The sequence below is a fragment of the Hyla sarda genome, chromosome 3 (genome assembly GCF_029499605.1).
Source record: "Hyla sarda isolate aHylSar1 chromosome 3, aHylSar1.hap1, whole genome shotgun sequence".
Taxonomy (NCBI): domain Eukaryota; kingdom Metazoa; phylum Chordata; class Amphibia; order Anura; family Hylidae; genus Hyla; species Hyla sarda.
Window position 1 is genome coordinate 280,476,135 of NC_079191.1, and position 25,346 is coordinate 280,501,480.

At 40.5% G+C, this 25,346-nt stretch overlaps 1 protein-coding gene across 2 annotated transcripts in view; it reads left to right on the plus strand.

Moving 5' to 3' along the window:
* The first annotated feature begins 2,888 nt into the window (after positions 1-2,888).
* Positions 2,889-25,346, plus strand: part of SAMD5 (sterile alpha motif domain containing 5) — a 32,838-nt gene continuing 10,380 nt past the window's right edge. Inside the window, exon 1 of one of the 2 annotated variants that reach the window (XM_056566753.1) lies at positions 2,889-4,338. In XM_056566753.1, coding sequence (XP_056422728.1) covers positions 3,874-4,338 — 465 coding nt within the window. In that variant the 5' untranslated portion in view covers positions 2,889-3,873. The remainder of the gene's footprint in view (positions 4,339-25,346) is intronic. The other variant, XM_056566752.1, reaches the window with a different exon arrangement.

The window sequence follows — 25,346 nt, forward strand, 5'->3', positions numbered from 1 at the left end:
TGAGCATACACACTGCTGCGGTGTGCGAGTTGCCGCGCATGCGTGGTATATTCGCACACATTGCGGCCGCTCCCTCTGCTCCCTGAGCTAGACCAAGAGCAGCCGCGATGTACGAGTATACTGCACATGCGTGCGGCAACTCGCACATCGCAGCATGTTTGCCCGTAGCGGCGGATTGCCTCTTCGAGCAGGCACCTGTAAAGGCAACATACAGCGGTCCTTTAGCGGCGGATCCGCAGCGTAATACGTGCTGGGGATCCACTTGTGTGAACGTACCCTCAGTGGGGGTCTCCAAACTCAGACCGTATTGATCATGAAATTGTGTAATTTCCTAACTGAGTAAATTTGCTATAGAAAGCTCCATGATTAAAAATACATTTCATTATCTGAATGGGATTGTTTTAGTGGTATGTATATAAATAATTACAATTAAATGAATGAGGCCATGATAGAAACAATGCCATAATGCTCATGATTTAACTATAATTCAAGAAGATTTATATGTAAAATAATTCAAAATGTGGCTACAAAGAGCCTATAGTAAACATACACCACACCCTAGGCAATGTGCTCGCACAACATTTGGGTCCCCATTTTGCTCAGTATTTTTCTTACCAAAACCATGAGTGGAAAACTATAATGGATAGATTTGCACCTTTTTCTGTGTTTTGAAAGCACTCCTGGTTTCAGGAAAAATACAATGTATGCACACAGCCTGACAGGGGAGTGCACCTTTTTTTTCTTTTTTTAATCTTTCATAAAAGATTTGATCATGTTTATCATGTAAAATTGTGTGCAAATTGCATTGTGTGAAAGTGGTTATAAAGTTATAGATATAGCTCCCAGTATGATATATGACTATATTCAGCAATGGCTTTGAAAACAACAGTCTTTACATCCAAGTTTAAAGGGAATGCATTACATATATATATATATATATATATATTTTTTTTTTACTAAATAACAATTTTTTTACTAATAAACACATACTGAGGGACATTCACTAATCTTCAAAAGTCTCAGAATAGTCATTTTGGCATAATAAATGTATATCTTTCGAGGATATATCCACTGCTTGCGCCAAGAGGGATGGAAGGAGGAAGAGAGGATGCTGGAAGGGGGCATGGCTTTGCATGGAGGGGCATTCCAACATTCAACTTTATGGCCAATTTATGACACCAAATGTCACAGAATTTTATACCAGCTCAGAGCTGGTGTATGTTTCTGTGCTGGGTACAACAGCAGCCAGGGAGCTGCTGGATTTGCAAGGAGACATTTACCTTTTAGAAAATCCAGCGAACTGAAAATGGGTGGAGCTTTATTTATGTACGATGTAAATGTTCTTCTATTTTCTGTATATGATTATGGGTGTGGCCATTTTGTCTGAGCTGCTGCAACATCATTTAGACATATACTTTCTTGTAGTCACATGGACCATAGGAACCTGTAGTTTGGAGATGACCTATTGACTTCTGTGGGAGAGGTGTCTAAGCATGTTCTGTGATCTGTATGGAGTTTAGTGTGCAGAGAGGGGGAGCGGCAGCTGGGATTATCACTTATTGTCAAAGATGGATCTTGTGTTACATATATACTGGTGTGAATCTGACTATACACATCAGAATAAAGTCAGTCAATCCTACAATTTCTGGTAAGATTAACTGGCCATTTAAAGGGGTACTCCCCCCTAGACATCTTATCCCCTATCCAAAGGATAGGGGATAAGATGTCCGATTGCAGGGGTCCCACCGCTGGGGACCCCCGCAATATAGCACGCAGCACCCACCTGTTACTGCTCCGGAAGTGCTGGAGGGTCTGGCTCCCGACCACGGGGACAGAAGATCGTGATGTCACGACTCCGCCCCTGTGTGATGTCACGCCCCGTCCCCTCAATGAAAGTCTATGGGAGGGGGCGTGATAGCCGCCACGCCCCCTCCTATAGACTTGCATTGAGGGGGCGGGGCATGACATGCTATATTATATATAGTGGGTGCTGCGTGCTATATTGCGGGGGTCCACAGCGGCGGGACCCCCGCGATCAGACATCTTATCCCCTATCCTTTGGATAGGGGATAAGATGTCTAGGGGTGGAGTACCCCTTTAATGTATATGATGGTCTCCAGATTTAGTTCTGATGGCAGATGTTAGGGGAGAGAATGGTTGAGCATGTAAGCTATCAATGTGTTTTATTTGTTTGTTCTTAAAGAGATAAGACACTGCTAGAGGTGTTTGGCAGCAGCTTTTTTGGTTCTCCCAATCCGGGTATGCATGTGTATGCGGAGACACAGTTCAGCTGACAGTTATGTAAAATAAATGGACAGCTTCACCCTTTATTGCAATCCTGTCTGTAATGACCATAAGAAGACAACTGACAGATGATCTCTATAGTAGAACAGGAAGTATTGAACTATGACACTCAGGGGTCACAGTGAACACTGCAATATTTTGGGCTTTGTTTTAGTATATATATATATATATATATATATATATATATATATATATATATAGCATTATAAAGGAACACAAGAGATTTAGAAAAATCTCTTTAGTATAACAGCTTGATTCATAACTTGGACCATAGGTCATTTTCTGACAGCACATTCTCTTGTGTTTATTCCATTGTGGCGTGCTTACATTTTATAGCTAAGTGAGGAAGAAATGTTTCCAGAGTGTGTTTAGATGCCAGTTTGGGCTCACATCACGCTCCTAGTGTCAGAACAATTTTACAATAGGCTAAGGCTGAAGCCACATCTCTGAGATTCTTACTTTTCAGTGCTATTCAGAATAACTGACACATAAGAACATTTCTCTGAAGGCTTCAGGATTCCTTGTTTGTATGAATGAGGCTGGAATAAACCAGGAAGCGTGGAGAATGATTAGCATTTCTGCTGTGAATGCAGGACAAATTAAAAGGGAGAGAAAAAAACTGGTTCTAAAGAAGAGTGAATGACACAAATAACCTTATGGAAGCCGGCTGGCCACAGCCAAATTGCCTGCTGTATTCCCTTGCAGATTAATCTTGAATCAAAGTCCCCTCCCCACATCCACACACACAGCAGAGGCTGCCGGCTGAACTGCACTTGTAATCCTCTCTCTGAAGCGGCTGCAAATGTAATTTGGAAAAAGAAATAAAAAATAGTGTGCAGCCGGTATTGTGAAGACAACAAGCAGAAGCCATAAGGAACTATTCTACCAGGTTGTACAAAATAAAAGGATGTGTGGCTGGAGGACATGCAAAGCCAACAAGCATCCCACTAACCTGAGACAGTACTGAACGTGTTTTTTTTTTTATCTTCCTGGAGTGTATTGACTGGTGGAGGAGCGAGAAGTGTGTCTGGCATCCCGGAGATGAAGGCAGGGCGGGAGGAGAGCAAACTGTTAAAAAGAGCGTGGAAGACACAACCTCAAAGAGCGGAATACTGAACCAGAGTGAGCAGCGTGGAAATAAAAAAGTAGCAGCGTGCAACTCAATACTAACGTGGAAATATTTAGTAACATGGCATTGGGGTGTTGCCTGCTTTGAATTCTTCCTGCCCTATGCCAGCACTATAATAGCAGGAGAAAGCTGAGGTGTAGTCACTTTCCTCCTGATCTGATTGAGGGACTATCTACATGCACAGCCTGTTTTCTCGTCTTGGGATTGCATTTATATTTCCAGTACATTGACTGGTCACGTTCTGGCTGCAGAATGACACGGACCATCAGGTACCTGTGCTCTAACGTATCTCAATGCTCTTTCCCAACTGTTTATTTGTAGAGTCTTGGACGGTGATTCTCATTCGAACTTTTGGATGTTTTATTTGCTCATTTATGTTTTGGAAGTAAGCGACTCATTTGTCCTACCTAGAAGATTTTCCAGGCTTATTTTTACTCACCATGTGTGCAAATATAGTATATGAATGGCTGAAAGCATTGCAGCTTTCTGAGTATGCAGAATCCTTTGTGGATAATGGGTACGATGATTTGGAGGTATGCAAACAGATTGGGGACCCTGATTTGGATGCCATCGGAGTGATGATCCAGCAACATCGAAAGAAGATCCATGATGCTGTCCACAGACTAAAAGAAGAGGAGAAGGCATCTGCAAGTGGATTATATTTTACTTTAGAACCCCAGGTAGATTCTCCGACACCTGATATTTACACTAGTCACTTGGTGGAGCAGTATGAAACCAAAGCTTGGAAAGAAGCACAGGCTCATAAACCGGTTCCAAGGAGTAATAAAAGTGGCCAACTGAGTAAGAACTTGGTTACTTATCCTAAACTGAAGTTAAAGATCATGATAAGGGATAAACTCATTCGGGATGGACTTAATCTCAGTAAAACACCATTCTCCAAAAAGGTAAGATGTCCATAATAACAGTATGTGCTATGTGACGTACCATACTGTCCAATATTTTTTTGGATTTCTAAATGCAGAAGGTGGTCATCCTTCTGAATGGAATGCATTCGTACTACCTATACTGGATGTAGTCAGGTTATTTGTGAACATGATATGTCTGTGATTCCTATTGTATTTCAGTACTGAATGGCAAACTTGTTGCTATATACTGTGAACCACTATGAGTGTTTAATTGAGTTCCTAAACTTATGTTAGACCATGAAGATGATGCCTGGTACATGCAGACATTGAGATATTATATGTAAATATTAAATGTGTCTATTCTGGGGTACTGTAAGTCACCAGTCAGTGAGACCGATATGCTGGCACATCCTACCCCCAGTAACTACTAGTGATATTTCCCAAAAGAAAACACGTAAGTTTTTATTTACAGCTATGTAGCTTCCCACTCCCCACCGTTTTCCTCATTACGCTTAACTACAATGAGCTGTCAGTCTATGTCTCCCATGAGCAAAAGGCATGGTCGTCTACTCACTTATTCCTCGGCAGGTCATTGCAGAACCAGCTTTGGGGTCTGTTCACCATTTAAGTATAATTGGCTTTGAAACTTCTATTTGCCAGAGAGATCAGTGTTCTGTACCTCAGGGAGAAGGACTGTCACATCAGCCATAGACAGGCCCATCTCTGAAAATCAGTAACATGCAGCCATTTAGGAAGCAATAGAAGGTAAGGGGTGACATCTAAGTTCAATACAAAGGACAATATAGAAAGCATTTCTACCTTTCTTTCTTATAAATGGGTGTTTTTTGCCAGTAGCTAGGTAATATTTCCCTCTAAGCTTTGTAGGGTGATAGCAATAATGGTTCAATTCAGTGAACACTCTTAATATGAATCTCACCTCTGTTGGAGACTAGCAATGGACAAGTAATGTCAGCTACCTTTGGATGCAGTTGAATCAACAAATATCTAGTTATATTGGTCATACATCCAACAGCTGTATCTAAAAGGTGTGTATATATACCTACCGTATATACTCGAGTATAAGCCGAGTTTTTCAGAAAGATTTTTCGTGCTGAAAACGCCCCCCTTGGCTTATACTCGAGTGAACGCTCTGCCTGTCAATCCCTTCTCAGTGGTCTTCAACCTGCGGACCTCCAGATGTTGCAAAACTACAACTCCCAGCATGCCCGGACAGCCATCGGCAATCCGGGCATGCTGGGTGTTGTAGTTTTGAAACCTCTGGAGGTCCGCAGGTTGAAGACCACTGCAGCCTTCGTCATCATCCAACCCCCCCCCCCCCCCTTTTGTTTTGTACTCACCTCCCCTCGGCGGGAAGGAAGGGTGAGCTGGTCCGAGCCATCTATGCTGCAGGGACCGTCCGTTGGGGAGGGTTAGTCGTTGCGGCCTGTCCATTTTCACCGGGGGGGGCCTCTTCTCTGCGCTTCGGGCCCGGCCCCGGAGTAGTGACATTGCCTTGACGACGACGCACAGGGACGTTGCACATGAACTTCCCGCCGAGTGGAGGTGAGTACAAAACAAAAGGGGGGTCTGGATGATGACGAAGGCCGCAGTGGTCTTCAACCTGTGGACCTCCAGAGGTTTCAAACTACAACTCCCAGCATGCCCGGGATGCTGGGAGTTGTAGTTTTGCAACATCTGGAGGTCCGCAGGTTGAAGACCACTGATGAAGGGATTGACAGGCGGTGATGATGAAGGGGGGGGATGATGACGGGGGTCTGGATGATGACATGGGAGGGATGATGTATTTCCCACCTTAGGCTTACAGTCGAGTCAATAACTTTTCCTTGGTTTTTGGGGTGAAATTAGGGGCCTCGGCTTATATTCGGGTCGGTTTATACTCGAGTATATACAGTATTTTTATTCTGAAAACAGCATATAGAAATGCTTTCATGTCTAGACTAAAATATACACATGGCCAAAGCAGGTGCAGGGCACTACTATTCAAGCGCCTGTACTGACATTTTAGCATTTTTTTCTCCATGTAGAAGACCCACATGGGGCCCGGTATAAATTTCCTGACCAGTGAAACGTCATTGAGGTCAGATTCTCTATTGATTTTTTCATGTTAAATGGTTGTTAGTTACTTAGTCTAGCCTGTGCGTATATCAGCAGTCAGCTGGTGGAGTGCTCTCCACTTCTGCACATTCCAGGAATGGAATCAGCACGGATTAGTTTGGATTCTAAATGTGTGTTCAGGAATGCGCTGTCTTTGTATAGACAGAAGGGGGCGGTTATCATGTTAGGAATGCATGTCTTTGGTTAGGATTACGGCAGCAGGAATATATCTTATGATATTCATATAACTAACCTAATTCTAGGGAATTACTGATCTGATGAGAACGGGAGGGTTTCCATTTCTTTACTTTACCTTGATAGAACAAGAATTGAGCCTCATGCACATACAGTTAAATAGAACTATAATACAGCAATCATAGTAGTGTATGGAGCCTACCTGTACCTATGTGTCTCTGACTTTATAAAAAAAAAAAAAATAATAGAGTTTTTGTCAGATTATTTAAGAAGAAATATAGTACTATAAGAAGCACCATTACTGAGTACCTACACTGTGTGCATGGTCCCCTAAAATAATCAATACTTTTTTTTTATTTTAAATGGTTAAAATATTTTACAGTGTACTTGTTATGTCTGCTCAGAAGTAGCATTCAAAATTAGCTTTAGAATATACGTGATAGTTCACTTTTATAGCAGTCATCTATTAATGGTACCATTAGCATCATAGTAGGTAGCCATAGGAGCAACATCTGTCATAGCATGTATTGGTCAAGCACCCATCAGCTTTATGTAGACCATGCAGCAGGCTATAAATACAGTTTGTTAATTAAAATCTTATTGGCAGGCCATAGAACACCATAACAGTGACCTGTAACAGTGCAAAAAAATTCTGTTTTTTTAGCTACATTATTCTTCTTTCACTTTGATCATGCTGCTAACTATATGCAATAAAAATGGTACTGTATGCTAGATATTCATTTAATTATTTAAACTCTACACCCTTCCAGTAATGTTATTGAAGGGTTTATGGGTGGTATATAGAATGGGGATGCTTAAAATGTATAATAAGTAGTATGTTTACTGTACAAGATATGGTTACCCCTATAAAGTGCAGGTACATTTGGCTTCACCCTTTAAATTGTAGTTACAATTCTTTTACACCAGGCTGGGACATTCATGACCTTAAATATCTAAATGCAGTTAATATAAATGTTGTATATGCGCCTATACCTATCGCCCAGAGGTAAACACTTATCCATTCCCTTTTAGAAGCCGTAGAGAACCCTATCGCATATACATTTTTGTAAAAGTTGTATATAGCAGGTTGGAGATATTTTCAGGTGAAGAATTTTGTGCACAGCACTGTAACAGGTTGTAACACTGATGACATAGCAATGCTTTCATCTAGACCAGTGGTCTCCAACCTGCGGACCTCCAGATGTTGCAAAACTACAACTCCCACCATGCCCCGACAGCCTTTGGCTGTCCGGGCATGGTGGGAGTTGTAATTTTGCAACATCTGGAGGTCCACAGGTGGGAGACCACTGCTCTAGACTTTTACTTCTTTATTTACAGCATTCACTGAAGTATAGTAGACGGCTGTGTGATTCTTTGTTATTACAGCAGCATTTTCATGGATCATGGGCAGAATGGGATAGGTTTATTGAATATTTTTCATCCTAGGAAAAGCAAATGTTTGATGCAGCTAACAATAATACTCTACAGAAATAAGGTAAATGATTGATAGTGTTTGTTTGTATGATCTTGCAAATATCCCCTTAAAGGGGTATTCCAGGCAAAAACTTTTTTTTATATATCAACTGGCTCCGGAAAGTTAAACAGATTTGTAAATTACTTCTATTAAAAAATCTTAATCCTTCTAATAGTTATTAGCTTCTGAAGTTTTCTGTCTAACTGTTCAATGATGATGTCACATCACGGGAGCTGTGCATGATGGGAAAATATCCCCATAGGAGCTGGACAGCTACCGGGACGTGAGTCATCAGAAAGCAGTTAGACAGAAAACAGCAACTCAACTTCAGTAGCTAATAACTATTGGAAGGATTAAGATTTTTTAAGAGAAGTAATTTACAAATCTGTTTAACTTTCCAGAGCCAGTTGATATATATATATATATATAAAAAAAAAGTTTTTGCCTGGAATACCCCTTTAATTTCTGTAAATGCGGAAGGGAAAAGATAGAATTATCACATAGCCTCATCATGTGTAAACTAGCTCTCATCCTGAAGTTGCAAAGGCATACCTATTCTAGTAGGGACCCCTTTGGATATGGAGGCCCAGGCAATTTCCCAGTGTGCCCACACTAAAGGGTCATTTACATGGGGCAATTGTCTTCATAATAGACCTATTATTTCCCCCAAAACCCATTGATCAGCAACTTACAAGCAAACAATGGTTCCTCAGCTGATCACATCTTTTATGCAGCCCTAAAAATTATTAGTCAGCAGAACATGTAATGTCCCACAACAGGTGAATGTTGGGTAGTGGTTGAGTACCGTCCCTTTAATGCTTTAATATGAACTGTTAATGTGAAATGATTTTGCTCCCAGTATATTTGGAACTGCCCAGCAATTCAAGGGTTAAAGCACAAGTACCACGCTCATTTGCATGCATAGTCACACACAGAGTTACACATCATTGCCATCTAGTGGCCAAAATCCAAACCAGTGCTTTCCATAGCAAGCAAGGGTAAAGTCAGGCCAAGTCTACAAATTCCAGGCACATGACAGGTCATGTATTCTAGAGCACATAAAGTCCTGGTCACCTGTCCTTAGTTTAATAGCAGAGAGAGCAAGTCAGAAGCTCTACACCTTATCTCAGCCAAGACATGCTACTAGGATAGCAAATCACAGAACCAGGGTATCATAAGAGGGGAGATGAACAAGGACTATTTTGTGAACAATAAAAGCAACAAAAAGGTGCTCCCTGTGGAGCATTACACGTGCTGGATGGTAATTATACAGAGGGGGGCACAATGGCCGCTTACCCGCTCCGGTTGTGTACCGGAATACACAACAATGGACAGCACCTAATGAATGACAAAATATTCATGGACCCATCTGCAGCCTTCCTGTGAAGATTAAGGAGACCATGGAACTCCGGAGAGACCGGGAATTTTCGTGGCGCTGATCGGGGAGAAGTCAATCAACGTGCAACGCGTTTCGCTGCGCAGGCGCAGCTTCCTCGGGCATGACAAGTGCAGGTAAGCTTAGGGTTATATACCACATAGTTAACCTTTCAAGTACCAGACAAAATTAGCATGCATATAAAAAATTATAAATTCGTCTAACAAAAAATATTTTTCCAGCAGAACAGAACTTAACTTAACTTAATTGTATATTAAGTTCTGTCCTGCTGGAAAAATATTTTTTGTTATACGAATTTATAATTTTTTATATGTATACTAATTTTGTCTGGTACTTGAAAGGTTAACTATGTGGTATATAACCCTAAGCTTACCTGCACTTGTCATGCCTGAGGAAGCTGCGCCTGTGCAGTGAAACGCGTTGCACCTTAACCATTAAAGGAATTTTATCTTGATGTACGCACCTTGATTGACTTCTCCCGGATCAGCACCATGAAAATTCCCGGTCTCTCCGAAGTTCCATGGTCTCCTTTTTTGTAAACAAAGAAGACTAAACAAATCTAGCCTCTGGTCCTGGTTTAGTTGGGTACCTACGTCAAGGATTCTTGCTTGGATGCACCAATAGGATGTGTCACAGCTGGGACAAGTAAGTGGTACCCCAGAGTACCCCAGGGAAGATTTTGATTAGTTAACCATTAACCGGCCATGAGTTAGAGCACCCCACAAGTCTGAGTATTAGGAAAGTGCTAGAACAAGTCCCGAGAATGCCACTTCACTACTATCACGTGCAGGTATTTGGTGTCATCTTGTGTGAAATTGTCCAAAATATAAAATTTGGGGAATGGGGAAAAAGAAGAGGCAATGTAGCTTATAGATACATAGCATTGATTTCAATGGTAGACACATCAGTGTTGAAAACCTGTGCATCTAGACTATACATTAACATTTTATTCATTCATGTAGTTGATAGATGTTAGATCGGTGGGACTCCTAACTACCCCTGTCCCTCCTCATCATAACGGCCATGACCTAATATTCTCCAGAAGATATATAAGATAAAAGTTGTGCTTTGTTGTGCTAGCTGTGAAAACCCTGATCACCTATAAAACATTGCAATAGAAACAACTGGAAATGCAGTAAAAGTAAAACATCTGCTGTTTATTCTTTCACGCAAGTCTCTTATAGCATGTAATCAGCAATGACATTAAAGAGTAGTCTGCTCCCATATTGTGGTATGGCTCCTTTCTAGAATGCCTACTTCTAGCTAGTCTTGTAGAGAATACAGCATGCTATCACTAAATGGTAGCAAACACTCTGGATTCTGACTATAGCAGATATTATTTAGACAGAATAAACATAGTATAAGTACAGGCAGGACCAGGGTTTCCGTGTTATTAAATGGAATCTGTCATACAGACCGACTTCATTTGTTATGGGATTCTGCATGCTGGTGGTGCCGCAGTTATAGTAGTTATAGGCTCTTCTCCATCCACCCTCAAGGTCTTTAGATTCTCATTTAAAGAACTGTAAGGAATTGCACGTAGTCACAAAGCAGCACACCTGCATGCAGTACAGAAGTAACACCTTACAGAGAATGCATAAGAAGCAGGTTATTTAATATAGGGCACCATAGATCCATCTTTACCTTAGTGCACTAGGAAGGCTTCCATACCATGGGACATTTCTTTATGATTTATTTTGTTGACAGCCACTGATAGCAGGAAAATATTCTGTAACAGTAAGTTCACACATGGCAGATTTGTTGCAGAAATTGTCATAAGCAGTGATGCTTGTATATACATCATAAGACCACTGAGAACAAGGAATTGACTACAGCAGTCACGTATGTGATGTCATAGATGTAGCAAACTTAACAAAATCCACTGAGGACCACCGGAGTAGTGGAGGATTGAACAGGTGCTCATTACTACAAATCCCACAATACAGTGCTTGCCTTCAGCTCTTCATCACAGTCCTCCTACCTACTCCTTTTCCACAGCTGCAGAACATTGTTTCTTTGAGCAGGCTATTTCTCCATATAACCAATGAGTTTGCAGCTCCTGGTGTAATCATTGCCTGTCTGCTCCTCTACCTGTGGAATTGCCAACATAAGGCAGCATGCTGTAAACACATCTCATTCTTCTTTACATTTCCCAATTTAGATAGATTAGTGTATATGACAGGTGATGGGTATATGGTGATGTAGGCTGTAGGGGTTGGTCAGAGGTGGTAATATCACTCAGGAGGTGTGGTGCTTAAACGCAGATATTTTCACCCACAAGTGCTGCCAACTTTTCAGTTTGGATAGCAATTTTCTATCGGTGCGTATGTTGACTGCATGCTTTAGTGCTGCTTGTACTATTTTCTATCTATCTATCTATCTATCTATCTCATATATATATATATATATATATATATATATATATATCTATACATATATATATGTTCTTTTTTATTATGCAATGCTACAGAATACCTAATGAAACAGAATACCGACCAGCCTTTCACTTATATAGTCAGTAACATCATCAGTGCCTCACAATATCTTGGAGGCTCAGCAAACTCTGGTATCCTGTTGTGGATTTAGAATAAAAGGAATTTTCTCAGGACTTTTTCCACTGATGGTCTATCCTTAGTGTATGCCATCAATATCTGCTCAGTGGGGTTCAGAACCCTAGTCGATCAGCTGTTTGTCACATACACAGTAAACAGAGCCAGAAGCTGACGGCTCTTTACATTGTGTAGCGGCTGTGCAAGGTTATTGCAGCTCAGTTCCCATTGAAATGAATGGGAGCTGAGCTGCAGTAACTCAGCATGGCCACTACACAATGTATGGAACTATATTCTTTTGTCTCTATTCACTGTATACCTGGGCATCACAGCTCTGAAAAACAGCTCATCTGTGGGGGTTATGTGTGTCAGACCCCCACAGATCAGATATTGATGGCTCATCCTGAGAATACACTGTCAATGAAAAGTCCCAGAAAACCCATTTAACTAAGTTTCCAGAAATATTTTTTTTAATCATAATTTGCTACAGTGAAAGCCTAACTCTGCATATGTATTCCAATTCTTCACTGTAACTGACAGCGTCTTTTGTCATAAGTAGTGTTGCTCGCGAATATTCGCAATGCGAATTTTATTCACAAATATCGCATATTCGCGAATTCGCGAATATTCGCGAATATAGCACTATATATTCGTAATTATGAATATTCTTTTTTTTTTTTTCACAGTACACATCACAGTTATCACCCCTCTCTGCTTCCAGCTTGTGTGGTGTAAAGAAGGCTCTAATACTACTGTGTGAGACTGGCGTGCAAATTTTCGCAAATGCAAATTTTTGTATATGCTAATTTTTGCATATGTGAAAATAAAATGAGAATATTATGAATATGCGAATTTAGCGAATTTAGCGAATATATGACGAATATTCATCCATATATTCGCGAATATTCGTGAATTCGAATATGGCCTATGCCGCTCAACACTAGTCATAACTGCCTTATGACCATTCTTTTTAACACACAATGGCCCAGAGTTATCAAAGAATGTCTACAGTAGAGCTATTTTCCCACAATGTGCAGATACACACCTGAGCGTGTGTCATAGAAGGGGAATGGGATGCTGTTGTCCACAAGAGGTTAAAGGTTGAATTGTGGAAGGTAGAAGTGGTAGCTTTGCACCTAAAGAAGTACAAAATAGCGACTTTTGACAAAAGTTGCAAATGATAAATACGTGACCACTGCATGGTCAAAAAGAAAAATTCTATGGATAGGCAATAAAGCGTGAAACTGTCTATATCAAAAGACGCATAAAAGTCGCTAAATATGCTGCTTGTGCCTGAACTGCGCCAAAACATGCAAAAAATGCTCTAAAATCAAAGAAAAAGCTCCCCCAATATGCTTTTTAACATACAGAGGTTTTCTATAAGCAGAGCACCTATGGCCAGCAACTTTCTGAGTAGTCTTCATTAAAAAATCCTTACCATTTTGCTCTCTCCATGTTAGAAATAGCAGGAAGAAGGGAGAGGGAGCACATCCCTCAAAGTGTGGACAGGGGAGAACATACTTGGAAGACAAATCACACAGGTTGTAGATATGGAGGGAAGGACACCAGAGGCAGAGGCAGGAGAATGTCATGAGCTGTGTATAAGTATAGTAAGTATAAGTATAGAGAAAACCAGATCAGCCACATCAAACTATACACTACTGTACACACAAACCTCTCATGTATGTATTCCGTGAGGACACACACATAAGAACATTCTGAACTTGAAGCAGGCTGCAAACTGCATATCATTGTTCTGAAAATTACAGACTCAAACTTTGTGCAATGTTTTTAACTCAAGATAACTACTTACATATATTCAAATAATTTTTTGCTATTTCAAAGTTGTCCATAGCCTTTTATTCATATTTGTATACAGGAAATATGTACTGCTTATTCTATCCGAAAAGAACTAAAGTAAATAGCAAGAGTCATTTAATATGTGAGATCTGTATGATATTCTTTCAAAAAGCACCAGAAAAGTTTTGTCCTATAAACAATCATATAGAAAGGGGCTTTGTAGGTTGCAAACTAACAAGCGGAATAATATTTCCTGAGTTAGTACCAGCTAAAGTATAACCTGATGCTCCCTGATACAGTGGATCTTTTCAACAACACAGCCATTCATTCTCAATTATCACACCTTATCGAAGTAGATTGTAGTCTTATTCATTATACTTATCAAAATAGATATTTATTTGCATATAAATAGAACTTTGGATTAAAGACCTAGCCATTTTCAACAGTGTCAATATCAACTGTACCAGTGTTATATTGAATATTATTCAGCATCACTGCAAAGTAATATATTAACCTAAAAAATGTTACCTAATGATGTTCTTATTTTCAATTATAATTTCTTTTAAGACTATTTCCACATGTTGCAGTACCACAACTAAATACTGTGTGCATTTTGCTGCGAATGGCCGCAATCGAGGTAAATAGGGCGTGCTTTGCTGCGATTATGCCAATGATATAAATCACTGTAAAATGCCCCATTTTTACCACTATTTCGCAGAAAAAAAACGAGTGCTGGAAACCCCGCAATCTCCTGTGGAGCCCCGGCTCTCCTTCACAGTGGTGCATTATGACCCCCGCCTGAAGCGGCGGCCGCCTTTCCCCCTCTGTATAGCTCTATGGGAAAGCCGAAGATTGCCGAACGGCTCCTCCATAGAGCTATATGGAGGGGGCAAGGGTCGTGATGGGGGTTGTGACGTGCCGCTGTGAAGGAGAGCTGGGGCACCAAACAGGAGATTATGGGGGGGCCCCAGCGCTCGTACCCTCCGCGATCTAAAACTTATCCCTAGGGGATAATTTTTTTTTACTTGATACTTCTCCTTTAAGATGAAGTGAATAACTCTGTAGTAGAAAAATAAAGTTGTGAACGCTATAGACATAAAAAAAAAATCAGCATAGGAACTTGGACCTATAAAATGAAATAATTGTGGAAGACACAGATATACTCTACATTCTTAGCACCCAACATAACACTTCTCATTTCAGAGAGATTGCACTTGTGTCCTGTAAATGTTTGGGATGTTATCCCAAATATCTATGTTCCTGTCACTGAGGCTATCCCTGCCCTAATATGTACAGAGGGGCAAAAAAGTATTTAGTCAGCAACCAATTGTGCAAGTTCTCCCACTTAAAAAGATGAGAGAGGCCTGTAATTTTCCTCATTATGTCTCATTATGTCTACTCAACTATGAGCGGCATAATGAGAAAAAAAATCCATGAAATCACATTGTCTGATATTCTTTTGCAAATTATGGTGAGGAATAAGTATTTAGTCCCCTACAAACAAGCTAAATGTCTGGCTCTCACAGACCTGTAACTACTTTAAGAGTCTCCTCTGTCCTCCACTCGTTACCTGTATTAATGGCACCTGCTTAAACTTGTTATCAGTATAAAAGACACCTGTCCACCACCTCAAACAGTCACACTCCAAACTCCACTATGGCCAAGACCAAAGAGCTGTTAAAGGACACCAGAAACAAAATTGTAGACCTGCACCAGGCTGGGAAGACTGAATCTGGAGTAGGCAAGCAGCTTGGTGTGAAGAAATCTGTGGGAGCAATTATTAGAAAATGGAAGACATACAAGACCACTGATAATCTCCCTCGATCTGGGTCTCCACGCAAGATCTCACCCCGTGGTGTCAAAATGATCACAAGAACGGTGAATGAAAACCCCAGAACGACATGGGGGGACCTAGTGAATGACCTGCAGAGAGCAGGGACCAAAGTAACAAAGGCTACCATCAGTAACACACTATGCTGCCAGGGACTCAAATCATGCTGTGCCAGACTTGTCCCCCTGTTTAAGACAATACATGTCTGGACCCATCTGAAGTTTGCTACAGACCATTTGGATGATCTAGAAGAGTATTGGGAGAATGTCATATGGTCAGATGAAACCAAAGTAGAACTTTTTGGTAAAAACTCAACTCGTCGTGTTTGGAAGAGAAAGAATGCTGAGTTGCATCTAAAGAACACCATACCTACTTTGAAGCATGGGGGTGGAAACATCATGCTTTGGGGCTGTTTTTCTGCAAAGGGACCAGGACAACTGATCCGTGTAATGGAAAGAATGAATTGGGCCATGTATCCTGAAATTCTGAGGGAAAACCTCCTTCCATCAGCAAGGGCATTGAAGATGAAACAGGGCTGGGTCTTTCAGCATGACATTGATCCCAAACACACTGTACAGGCAACAAAGGAGTGGCTTTGTAAGAAGCATTTCAGTCTCCAGATCTCAACCCCATAGAAAAACCTTTGGAGGGAGTTGAAAGCCTGTGTTGCCCAGGGTTAGCCCCAAAACATCACTGCTCTAGAGGAGATCTGCATGGTAGAATGTGCCAAAATACCAGCAACAGTGTGTGAAAACCTCCTGAAGACTTACAGAAAACATTTGACCTTTGTCATTACCAACAAAAGGTGTGTAACAAAGTATTGAGATTAAATTTTGTTATTGACCAAAATACTTATTTTTCACCATAATTTGCTAATAAATTCTTAAAAAATCAGACAATGTGATTTTATGGATTTCTTTTCTCATCATGTCTCTCATAGTTGAGGTATACCTATGGTGAAAATTACAGGCCCCTCTCATCTTTTTAAGTGGGAGAACTTGCACAATTGGTGGCTGAATAAATACTTTTTTGCCCCACTGTATGTGCAGATAAATTTGTTGTTTTAGCAAAAAAGTATAGTAAACAAATAAGAACAAGGTCTGAAAAATACAATTCTCTGAATCCCCAAGAAATACAGTTTGTTAAGCGCTGTATAAACCTAAAGCTAAGTGCATCTTATCATTCACCTGTGATTGATTTAAAAGCTTTTATGTTTTCTAGATAATTTTGATTTAGTGAGAAAGCTGCAAAATAATAACTTTTATGCTTGAGATGCAGTGAATATAAATTTTGTTAAATAATTAGCGTTCAATTTTTGACAGATAAACTATATTCTAAAAGCTTTTTGGGTGTATTCATAGGAAAATTGAATATGCATAAAGCTTTCAGTAAATTGTTGCCAAGCAGGCACTTAGAATAAAAAATTTGGACTGGAAAGCTGTTGAATCTTGAGAATGCATCATATCTAATGCACAGCTTACTTGTGCCATAGTATGTGATATATACAGTAGTATTGATTTTACTTTTAATGTATTGTGCTTTGCCTGTAACTCTAGTATAGTTTCATCCCAGATGAGTAAGTGGCGTTTTCACCCTGCAAAAACCCTGTGGCATCTGAAGCAGAAACCATATTGATTTCCACATTAAAAAGCACTATCTCCCCCAGTTGTAGACTTGATACTGGGGAGGTGGGGAGGGGTGCAGTTGTGGGGTCAAAGATAACATGTTTTTCTGCATATCACCACTTTAAAGCTTTAAATTAATAGGAGTGATATCAGGTGACCCCACTACTCTACTTTTGGATCAGAAAGATCAACAAGGGTTTTGTCTGTGTGCACCCTAAGGCCTTGTTCACACACAGTATTATTGCACATTATTTGAAGAAAATTACATTTTTAATGCTCAAAAGAAATCAGTTGTTCTTTTACTATTGAGTTCTATTGCAACTTTGTAGGTGGAATTTTTTTTTTATAGGGGTCAGAAAATGGTAATGCACAGATTTCTTAAAGCATCTGTCACATATTTTAACCCTATAAAACTATCCTCAGAGCTTAGCAGAGATTATTATTTTTATTATTATTAATTTTCCCATGCCAACCCTGTCAGATTCCTCTTGCGTGCACATGGTTAGGCAAAACACACTTAGATGCTGTCGACAGGTGTGCCTTGTGTGTCAATCAAAGGGGTGAGTGGCGTGATGTAGTAGCAGAGAGGCATTTCGGCCCAGAGATACAGTGACAATGTGGGACACAGCAAAAACTTTTTTTTTTACAGACGCCACAGCATTGCATTAGAAAGATATGGTTAGCATGAGGGCACTAAGTTCTACAAGGCAAGGCAAGTTCTGCAAGGACATTTTTATAGGGTTCAGTTATGTGACATATTTACAGTGTACCTGTCATTTAAAAAAAAAAAAAAAACTCTGATACATCTCAGTACTGAGATCCCCACCATTCAGAAGAACAAGCAGGAAGAAGTGCGCGGTAACCTACTTCACTCATTGTCTTGCCTCAATCTCCATCCAGTGGCCCCATTATAAATCCAGGTCAGAAAGGGGTTAAAGTTAATAGGCGACATTTATGAAAGTCAGTGTATGTGCACTAATGTTATACACAGGTTTTGATGGTGTATTTGGAGTGTACATGCACCAAATTATAAAAAGGTGAAGGACATGTGATAAATACAGGGCTCGTACACTTTTTTGTGAAATTTCACTTTAGAAGACCACTTTGTATGACTTCTTCTCTGCGACTTTTCTCAGACTGAGAAAAGTCGCACTTAAGAAATCTCTTATCACTGCAAAATGAATAAGCAAAAGTGTTCGTCTAAGTCATTTTAGTCAAAATCACTTTACCAAAAGGTCTCACACTTTGTGCGCAAGTGTGATAAATCTGCGAAAAATGTACACACATAATGCAGTGTAAAAAGCTTGATAAATGTCCTCAAATGTGTTGAAGGCAGGAAAAATGGTGATGGCTAGATAACTAGTTCAGTACATTTTCAAAACAGGAGGTCTTGTGGGGTGTAAACCAAGAAACTCCTCCAAGGACAGACTGGTAATCAGGCCCAGATAGACTCAGGTAAGAACTAGAGATTTATTTCCCACAATGGAACGCGTTTCACAATCATTTGATTGCTTCCTGATGCCTGTGGAAGCAATCAAATGACTGTGAAACACGTTGGATTGTGGGAAATAAATCTCTAGTTCTTACTTGAGTCTATCAGCGCCTGATTACCCGTCTGTCCTTGGAGTAGTTTCTTGGTTTGCTGATTGTTGTTGTGGATGGGAAGGCTGCAGCAGACTCACCTGAATACGTATTCCAAAGTTGTGCTTCGGGTTGCACAACACTCTCTGGTAACCAATAATCCCCCTGTGCATACCGGTTTCTGTAAGGTATCACACTAAGGAGAGCTGTTTTTTTCTGTTGTTTCAGCTGTCTTGTGGGATGTAAATCTGTAAAGAGGAAAGCACAGCGCTCCGTGGTGTAATAAAAGAGAGAACTGTATGGTATCGTAACTGCTATTATAGCTGCTCACCTGAGATAGTTGTGTACCCACATACACAACAATGGGGAGGATGTAGAAGAGAAGTGTCCCTGGCCAACCGGCTCAATACAATAAAGAAAGGAGTAGCTTTGGCAGGGAAGCCGATTTCCCATGGCGCAGGACACAAGATGCGGCATCTTGTGTCCTGCGCCACGTGAAACCAGCATCCCTGCCGAAGCTACTCCTTTCTTTATTGGGGGATGTAAGGCTAAGTTCGTAAATCTAATTCTAATGAAATGTAATAATAATTTAAAGTGGTCTGATTGCCCACGTGCAGACATTGGATGCTTGTATCCTCAAGGGGAGGATCCTAGAAGGTTCTAAAAAGAGCCTCCTTTCTCTGCACGTGGTCATATGTCTCATAGCCCCTGAAGACATTGGTGGTTCCACGAAATATGTAGGAGAGACATAGTTCTGTGATTTTAACTTCAGCCTTGGTCCCCTTATAAAATGTACTGCAGGCATTAATATATTTACCGTTACTCCATATAGGAGAACTAAAACCTGTGATTATAGGGACTGTGCTTGTGTTTTTAGTACACCTTTTTGGACCTTTTAATTATATTGAAAAAAAGGTACGTGTTAATATTTGCACTAACATAATTCTTTGTTTGGGGTTTTATACCAGTCATCTTTTGGTGACTGGGGTTTGGTGATTTGCTGTGTCCTTACGGATCCCATTGACTCAAATGGGGTTCATCGGGTGTCCAGGATTTCACAATAGTTGAGCAGATAAAAAATGTCTTTCTCCACACAACTCCTGTCCTTCTGATGGACTAACCAATGACTGGAGCACAACAGCCATGTGAACGAGCCTTAAACTGTTTTGGCAGCACAGGAGTGATCTATGAAATATTATGCAATATGGTGTTAATGTTCAACTGATCGTTGTATATATTTATTTTAAAGAATGCGAAATTTTAGCAACATTTTTGCTATTGCATTATTTTTTGCTTATCATCTAAAGTGACAACTTCAAATAAAAAAAAAAAAAAAAGACTGTATGTTATTACCATAACTAGCAATTCTAAAAAATAAAAAAAGAATGCTTCCCAACTCCAGTGGAAGAGACGCTGCAGCAGCACAGATGTGGACTATCAGGAAGCACATCATTTATTTGCCTAGGAACTTTTAGCCATGCTGCCTACCCTTCCATTTTAATTGCCTTGAAGAGAATAAGCGGCTGACAGGACCATTGCTAATAGTGTACAGCCATGCAGGCAGTGGGTGTCTGCTGGAGCAGAAGAAAGATAATAGAAATTTCAGCTCTGCACAATTTACTGCAGTTATACAGCAACAAATAAAAATTATGAAGGATTTAAAGAGAACATGTAAGGAAAAAACATCTCTGTAGAGGTTCACATAATGGCTGGGATGAGTTACAATTCTGTACAACCTGCTGCTTACGTGATGCTGAGGATTATAGATTTATGACTCAAAAAGAACCCATGTGTTGTCCATTCCTTTAATTTTTTATAAAGAGAACATCTTTATTGTATATCGCAGGATTTTGTAGAGAATCACTTTGAGGTTGCGACAGATAAGCAACTCTTCCTGCCAACATCTGCAAACAACTTCTGCAGTATATAGAATACTTGTTATTTCTACTGAGGTGTAGAGAGTATAGGAACGCTACTAAGGAAAAGGCTGTGCTGTCATTGGTCACACGTTATGAGGGATAGATCCCTGCTTAATTTTTCATAGGTCATCTAAAGATAAATCATAAAGTCTTGAATAGAAAATATCTTCTATATTGTGCCCTATTCAATGTGTGTTCCCCTTGTTGCTTTGTCATTTGTTGAGGGCTTTGTGCTTTTCTGCCACAGTGTGAAGTGTCTAGGAAAGTAATACATACAATAATACATAAGAAATATGGTTTTATACTGTAGACAGGGGAAAACACTAGAGATGAGCGAACTTACAGTAAATTTGATTCGTCGCGAACTTCTCGGCTCGGCAGTTGATGACTTTTCCTGCATAAATTAGTTCAGCTTTCAGGTGCTCCGGTGGGCTGGAAAAGGTGGATACAGTCCACGGAGATTCTTTCCTAGGAATGTATCCACCTTTTCCAGCCCACCGGAGCACCTGAAGGCTGAACTAATTTACGCAGGATAAGTCATCAACTGCCGAGCCGAGAAGTTTGTGACGAATCGAATTTACTGTAAGTTCGCTCATCTCTAGAAAACACAAGACAGAGCTTCCCATTGGGCAGTATGTTAGGTATCGTTGGTATTACAGGTGAGTAATGTAAAAAAAAAAAAAAAAAAACACTCACCTTGTTAGGTTGTGTTTGGCACACAGCAACCTTAAAAGCGTTTAAGCATATTGGGGTAACGGATTTTTCGAGTCGATCCTATTCACACTCGATGGGTAAATGCTCATGTGTGGCAGTGATTTAAAAATATCTGTATAATCGGCGCCAGACGTTTTTGCTTGTACAAACTTCAGAATAGACTTGTTGATAATCCAAATATGCCTTTATTTGCATTGTCAGACGCGTTTCGAGGTTTCGAGTTAACTGCTGTGGTCATTGAAAAAGTGGTTTGAAACCTCGAAACGCGTCTGACAAGGCAAATAAAGGAATATTTGGATTATCAAGTCTATCCTGAAGTTTGTGCAAGCAAAAATGGCTGGTGCCGATTATCCAGATATTTTTTTTCCACTGCCACACATGAGCATAATAAATATGGTATAATAGAAACAAGCTAGCAGCCCCTTGCTTAAAGGGAAACTGACCACTGGTCCACCCACGCTATACCCAGTATACAGGGTATAGTGTATTTGAACTGAATTAACATGATATGTAACTTGGATCCGTGGCTCGGGGTGATAGACCTTTATTAGCTGGTGTCACTGTTCTGCTCCCTAAGCAGATGAAGCACATCGATGACGTGGGCTGTGCTCGGACTGTCAATCACGCTGAGTGGGCGGGATTACACATGAGCAGACAGCACTAGAACAGGATGGTTTCTTCCATGGAACTGCTAGTCAAAACCAGGAGTGGAACTGACACAGAGAAAAACTATCATGAAAAAATTTGCAGCTCTTCTGTGTTTTGGACCCACTCCTGGTTTTGGTTAAAAATATTGTCAAAAACACTGATACTATGAGGGCAAAAGTAAAGATTTCCACAGCAGTTTATGCTGGTTTGCCAGCGTAACTAAAACTGCTAGTAACCGCACAACATCTGCAGCTAGCACAGATATTGTGCAATTATTTGCCGTTTTTGCCAGATGATGAACACACATAATAAATACCCCCATGTGTGTACTCTGTCTAGTCTAAGTTGAACTGGTCAATTTTAGTAATTGTAAATTGTATTCTTTATACTTCACTTTTCCTGGCATTTTCCAGCATTTTACTAAAAAAACACTGCAGTGAGATGTTGACTGAAAACCAGTAGTAAAATATAAACACCCTTCAACAAAGGCTTTTTTGAGGGTTTTTATTTCCCCTTTAATTTATGGTCCATTTTTTGATTAATGCCATTTTATTTTCAAAATGCAACATACTATGTATGGCTTGTTCTTTTGGCATTTTTCTCTATTGGTCATGGAAAAAAAGCATGTTAAAGGGCTTATCCACCATAATGTAATTTTAGCACTTACCTGCCAGACAGTAATGGACATGTTGTTTTTTTTCCTGTTGGACTTTTCTCTTTTACTACAAATTCCATAATTCCCCTTTTCTCCTTCCCACACATCAGCCACCCCACCCATTGAGCCACAAACGAGCTAAATTCCAGTGCTTTCTAACCAGGGTGCCTCCAGCTGTTGCAAATTCCTTGTGGTTGCTCCACCCATTGAAGCAGAACAGTCTCCCTTTCATCACCTGACTAGTGGGGTAGTTTCTAGCCCGCACTGCATCATGGGAATACCTGAGAAAGGAGTCATTTCGTATGCTGAATATACAGAACAAAGATCACATAAGAATGCAAGACCAGCTGTTAGAGTCAGGTACAGACACTATATTATGAACTACACTAACTTTACAGCCCCTGTAGCATAGTCAAATTAAAATACTACTAAAAATGAATTTATTTCATGGTAGGGAAAAAATACAGATGATAATGGGAAGAAGGTCTAATACTAAACCTCTGGGTTGCCTTGTAGGCTTTCTTGCAGGGGAATACTAGTCAAAATGATCTTCTAATATGCCAAAAAGGCATGAGATGGGATCTAAAAGATTTCCCAAATGAAATCTTTATACAGAACCCATTGACCCTGTTCTAAGATTTCTGTTACTGAAAATGTGATACATAATGCTGCAGAGTTTGAATAATTCTTTGCGTAGAATGTTGTGGTAATCTTTCAGCAACAAACATCTCTGAGCAGGGTCACTGGGGTTTAAACTCTTTTGACTTTTTTTTTGTTGTCTTATTAAAATCAGTGGTGGTCAAGAACTATTGACCACCAGCACTATTGACCATCAGTGGTAGTCAGTAGTGCTTACACACTGCGCTCCCGCAGCGTGTCAGCACTATTGTTTGATGTTTTTACAGTAATTCTACTATAAACATTGTCCTCAAGACGTCTGTCCTGGTGAGTGCCATGTCTGTTCTGATTCTCTTACGGATTTAGTTTTGCCATCATTGCATTTGACATTGAGCACCATGCTGACTTTGAGCTGACCGCCATTTAAACCGTATGTGGATAATGGACAATATAGTTGGTTGTATTCACACTTGCAGTGCCTAGTTCTTCTCCTTTTTCTATACTATTTTAATTTTAACCCTAAACAGTTATGAATGTGTGGTCTTTAAGGTTAGCAATATCTTAAGTTGAGGACTTTAGGCCACAAATCGAGATTTTCCTAGCTAACGTGACGGAAAATATAAGTTATATGAAGACAGGAGGCGAGTATCTTGCATTAAACCTTTCTTTTTAATGCCCATAGCAGAAAATTACAGAGAATTTACTTCATAACATTAGAAAAATGTATTAAAACTACAACTCCCAGCAGCCCCTGGAATCCCCTCCCCTGGGGCGGAGACCCTATATAAGGGGCTGGCTGGATCTCCTCTTCCTCTTTCTTTTGTGCGAACTTCGGAACAGCGCACGACATCTTGATACCCCGGATACACTCCGACGGCAAACGAATTCCATCTCCGGAACTAGACGACAGGGCCAACTGGGCCCCCAGCAACTGTGTTTCAACTGGAACCTGGTCGTCAGGGCCAACTGGGCCTCCGTGAACTGTGTTCGAACTGGAACAGAAAAGCATAACCACTGTAACTCAGGGTCTCCTCAGATTCTTCTGTGTAGAAGGAAGTCCCATTCTTCAATATCCTGAAACGAGAAAGGAACACCATGACAGGGTGGGGTCGGGAGGGAAGATACTCGCCTCCTGTCTTCATATAACTTATATTTTCCGTCACGTTAGCTAGGAAAATCTCGATTTATATATCAGACAGGAGGCTCATATCTTGCAATTTTAAAGCTAAAGACAGAAGAACAGACATGTCAGAGTACAGATACAGAAACGTGTTCTTGTGGCCTAAAATAAAACTGCCTAAAAGTCGTCTCGGACGACCAATCGGCGGCCAACAAAAGGTCCGAAAGCGAACCTCCTGAAGTAATCACTTTGGTGGCCATAGCTCCTCTAGAAGAGTGGGCACCAAAGAGAGAAATGTCAATCCCAGCCATTTCCATGACTGATCTGACCCACCTGGCCAAGGTAGCCGAGGATACCGGAAGATGAGGCTTGACATACGATAACAATAATTGATTGTGAGACTCGGATCGCAGAGGCGTGGTCCGCACCTCATATGTTTGTAGACAGCGTACTACGCACAGGCGCGGGTGATCCGGAAAAAAGGGATAGAAGACGGAGTAAAGTCCTGTCTTGGTTCTGCGAACCACAGAAAAGCGTACTCCTTCCGGCGAAAACTGTCGCCTGGAGATATCCAACGCTTTAACATCCGACACCCGTTTAATAGACACTAAACATAAAAGGGTAGTAATTTTTAGGGATAAAAATTTTAAGGAGAGAGCATCATTATCCGCCCAGGAGGAAAAGAGTTCTAACACCCGGGAGACATCCCAAGTAGACTGGTATCTAGGACGGGGAGGATGCTTATATTTTACTCCCCTTAAGAGCCTACATACCAAAGGATGTTTGCCAACTGGCAATGCATCCACC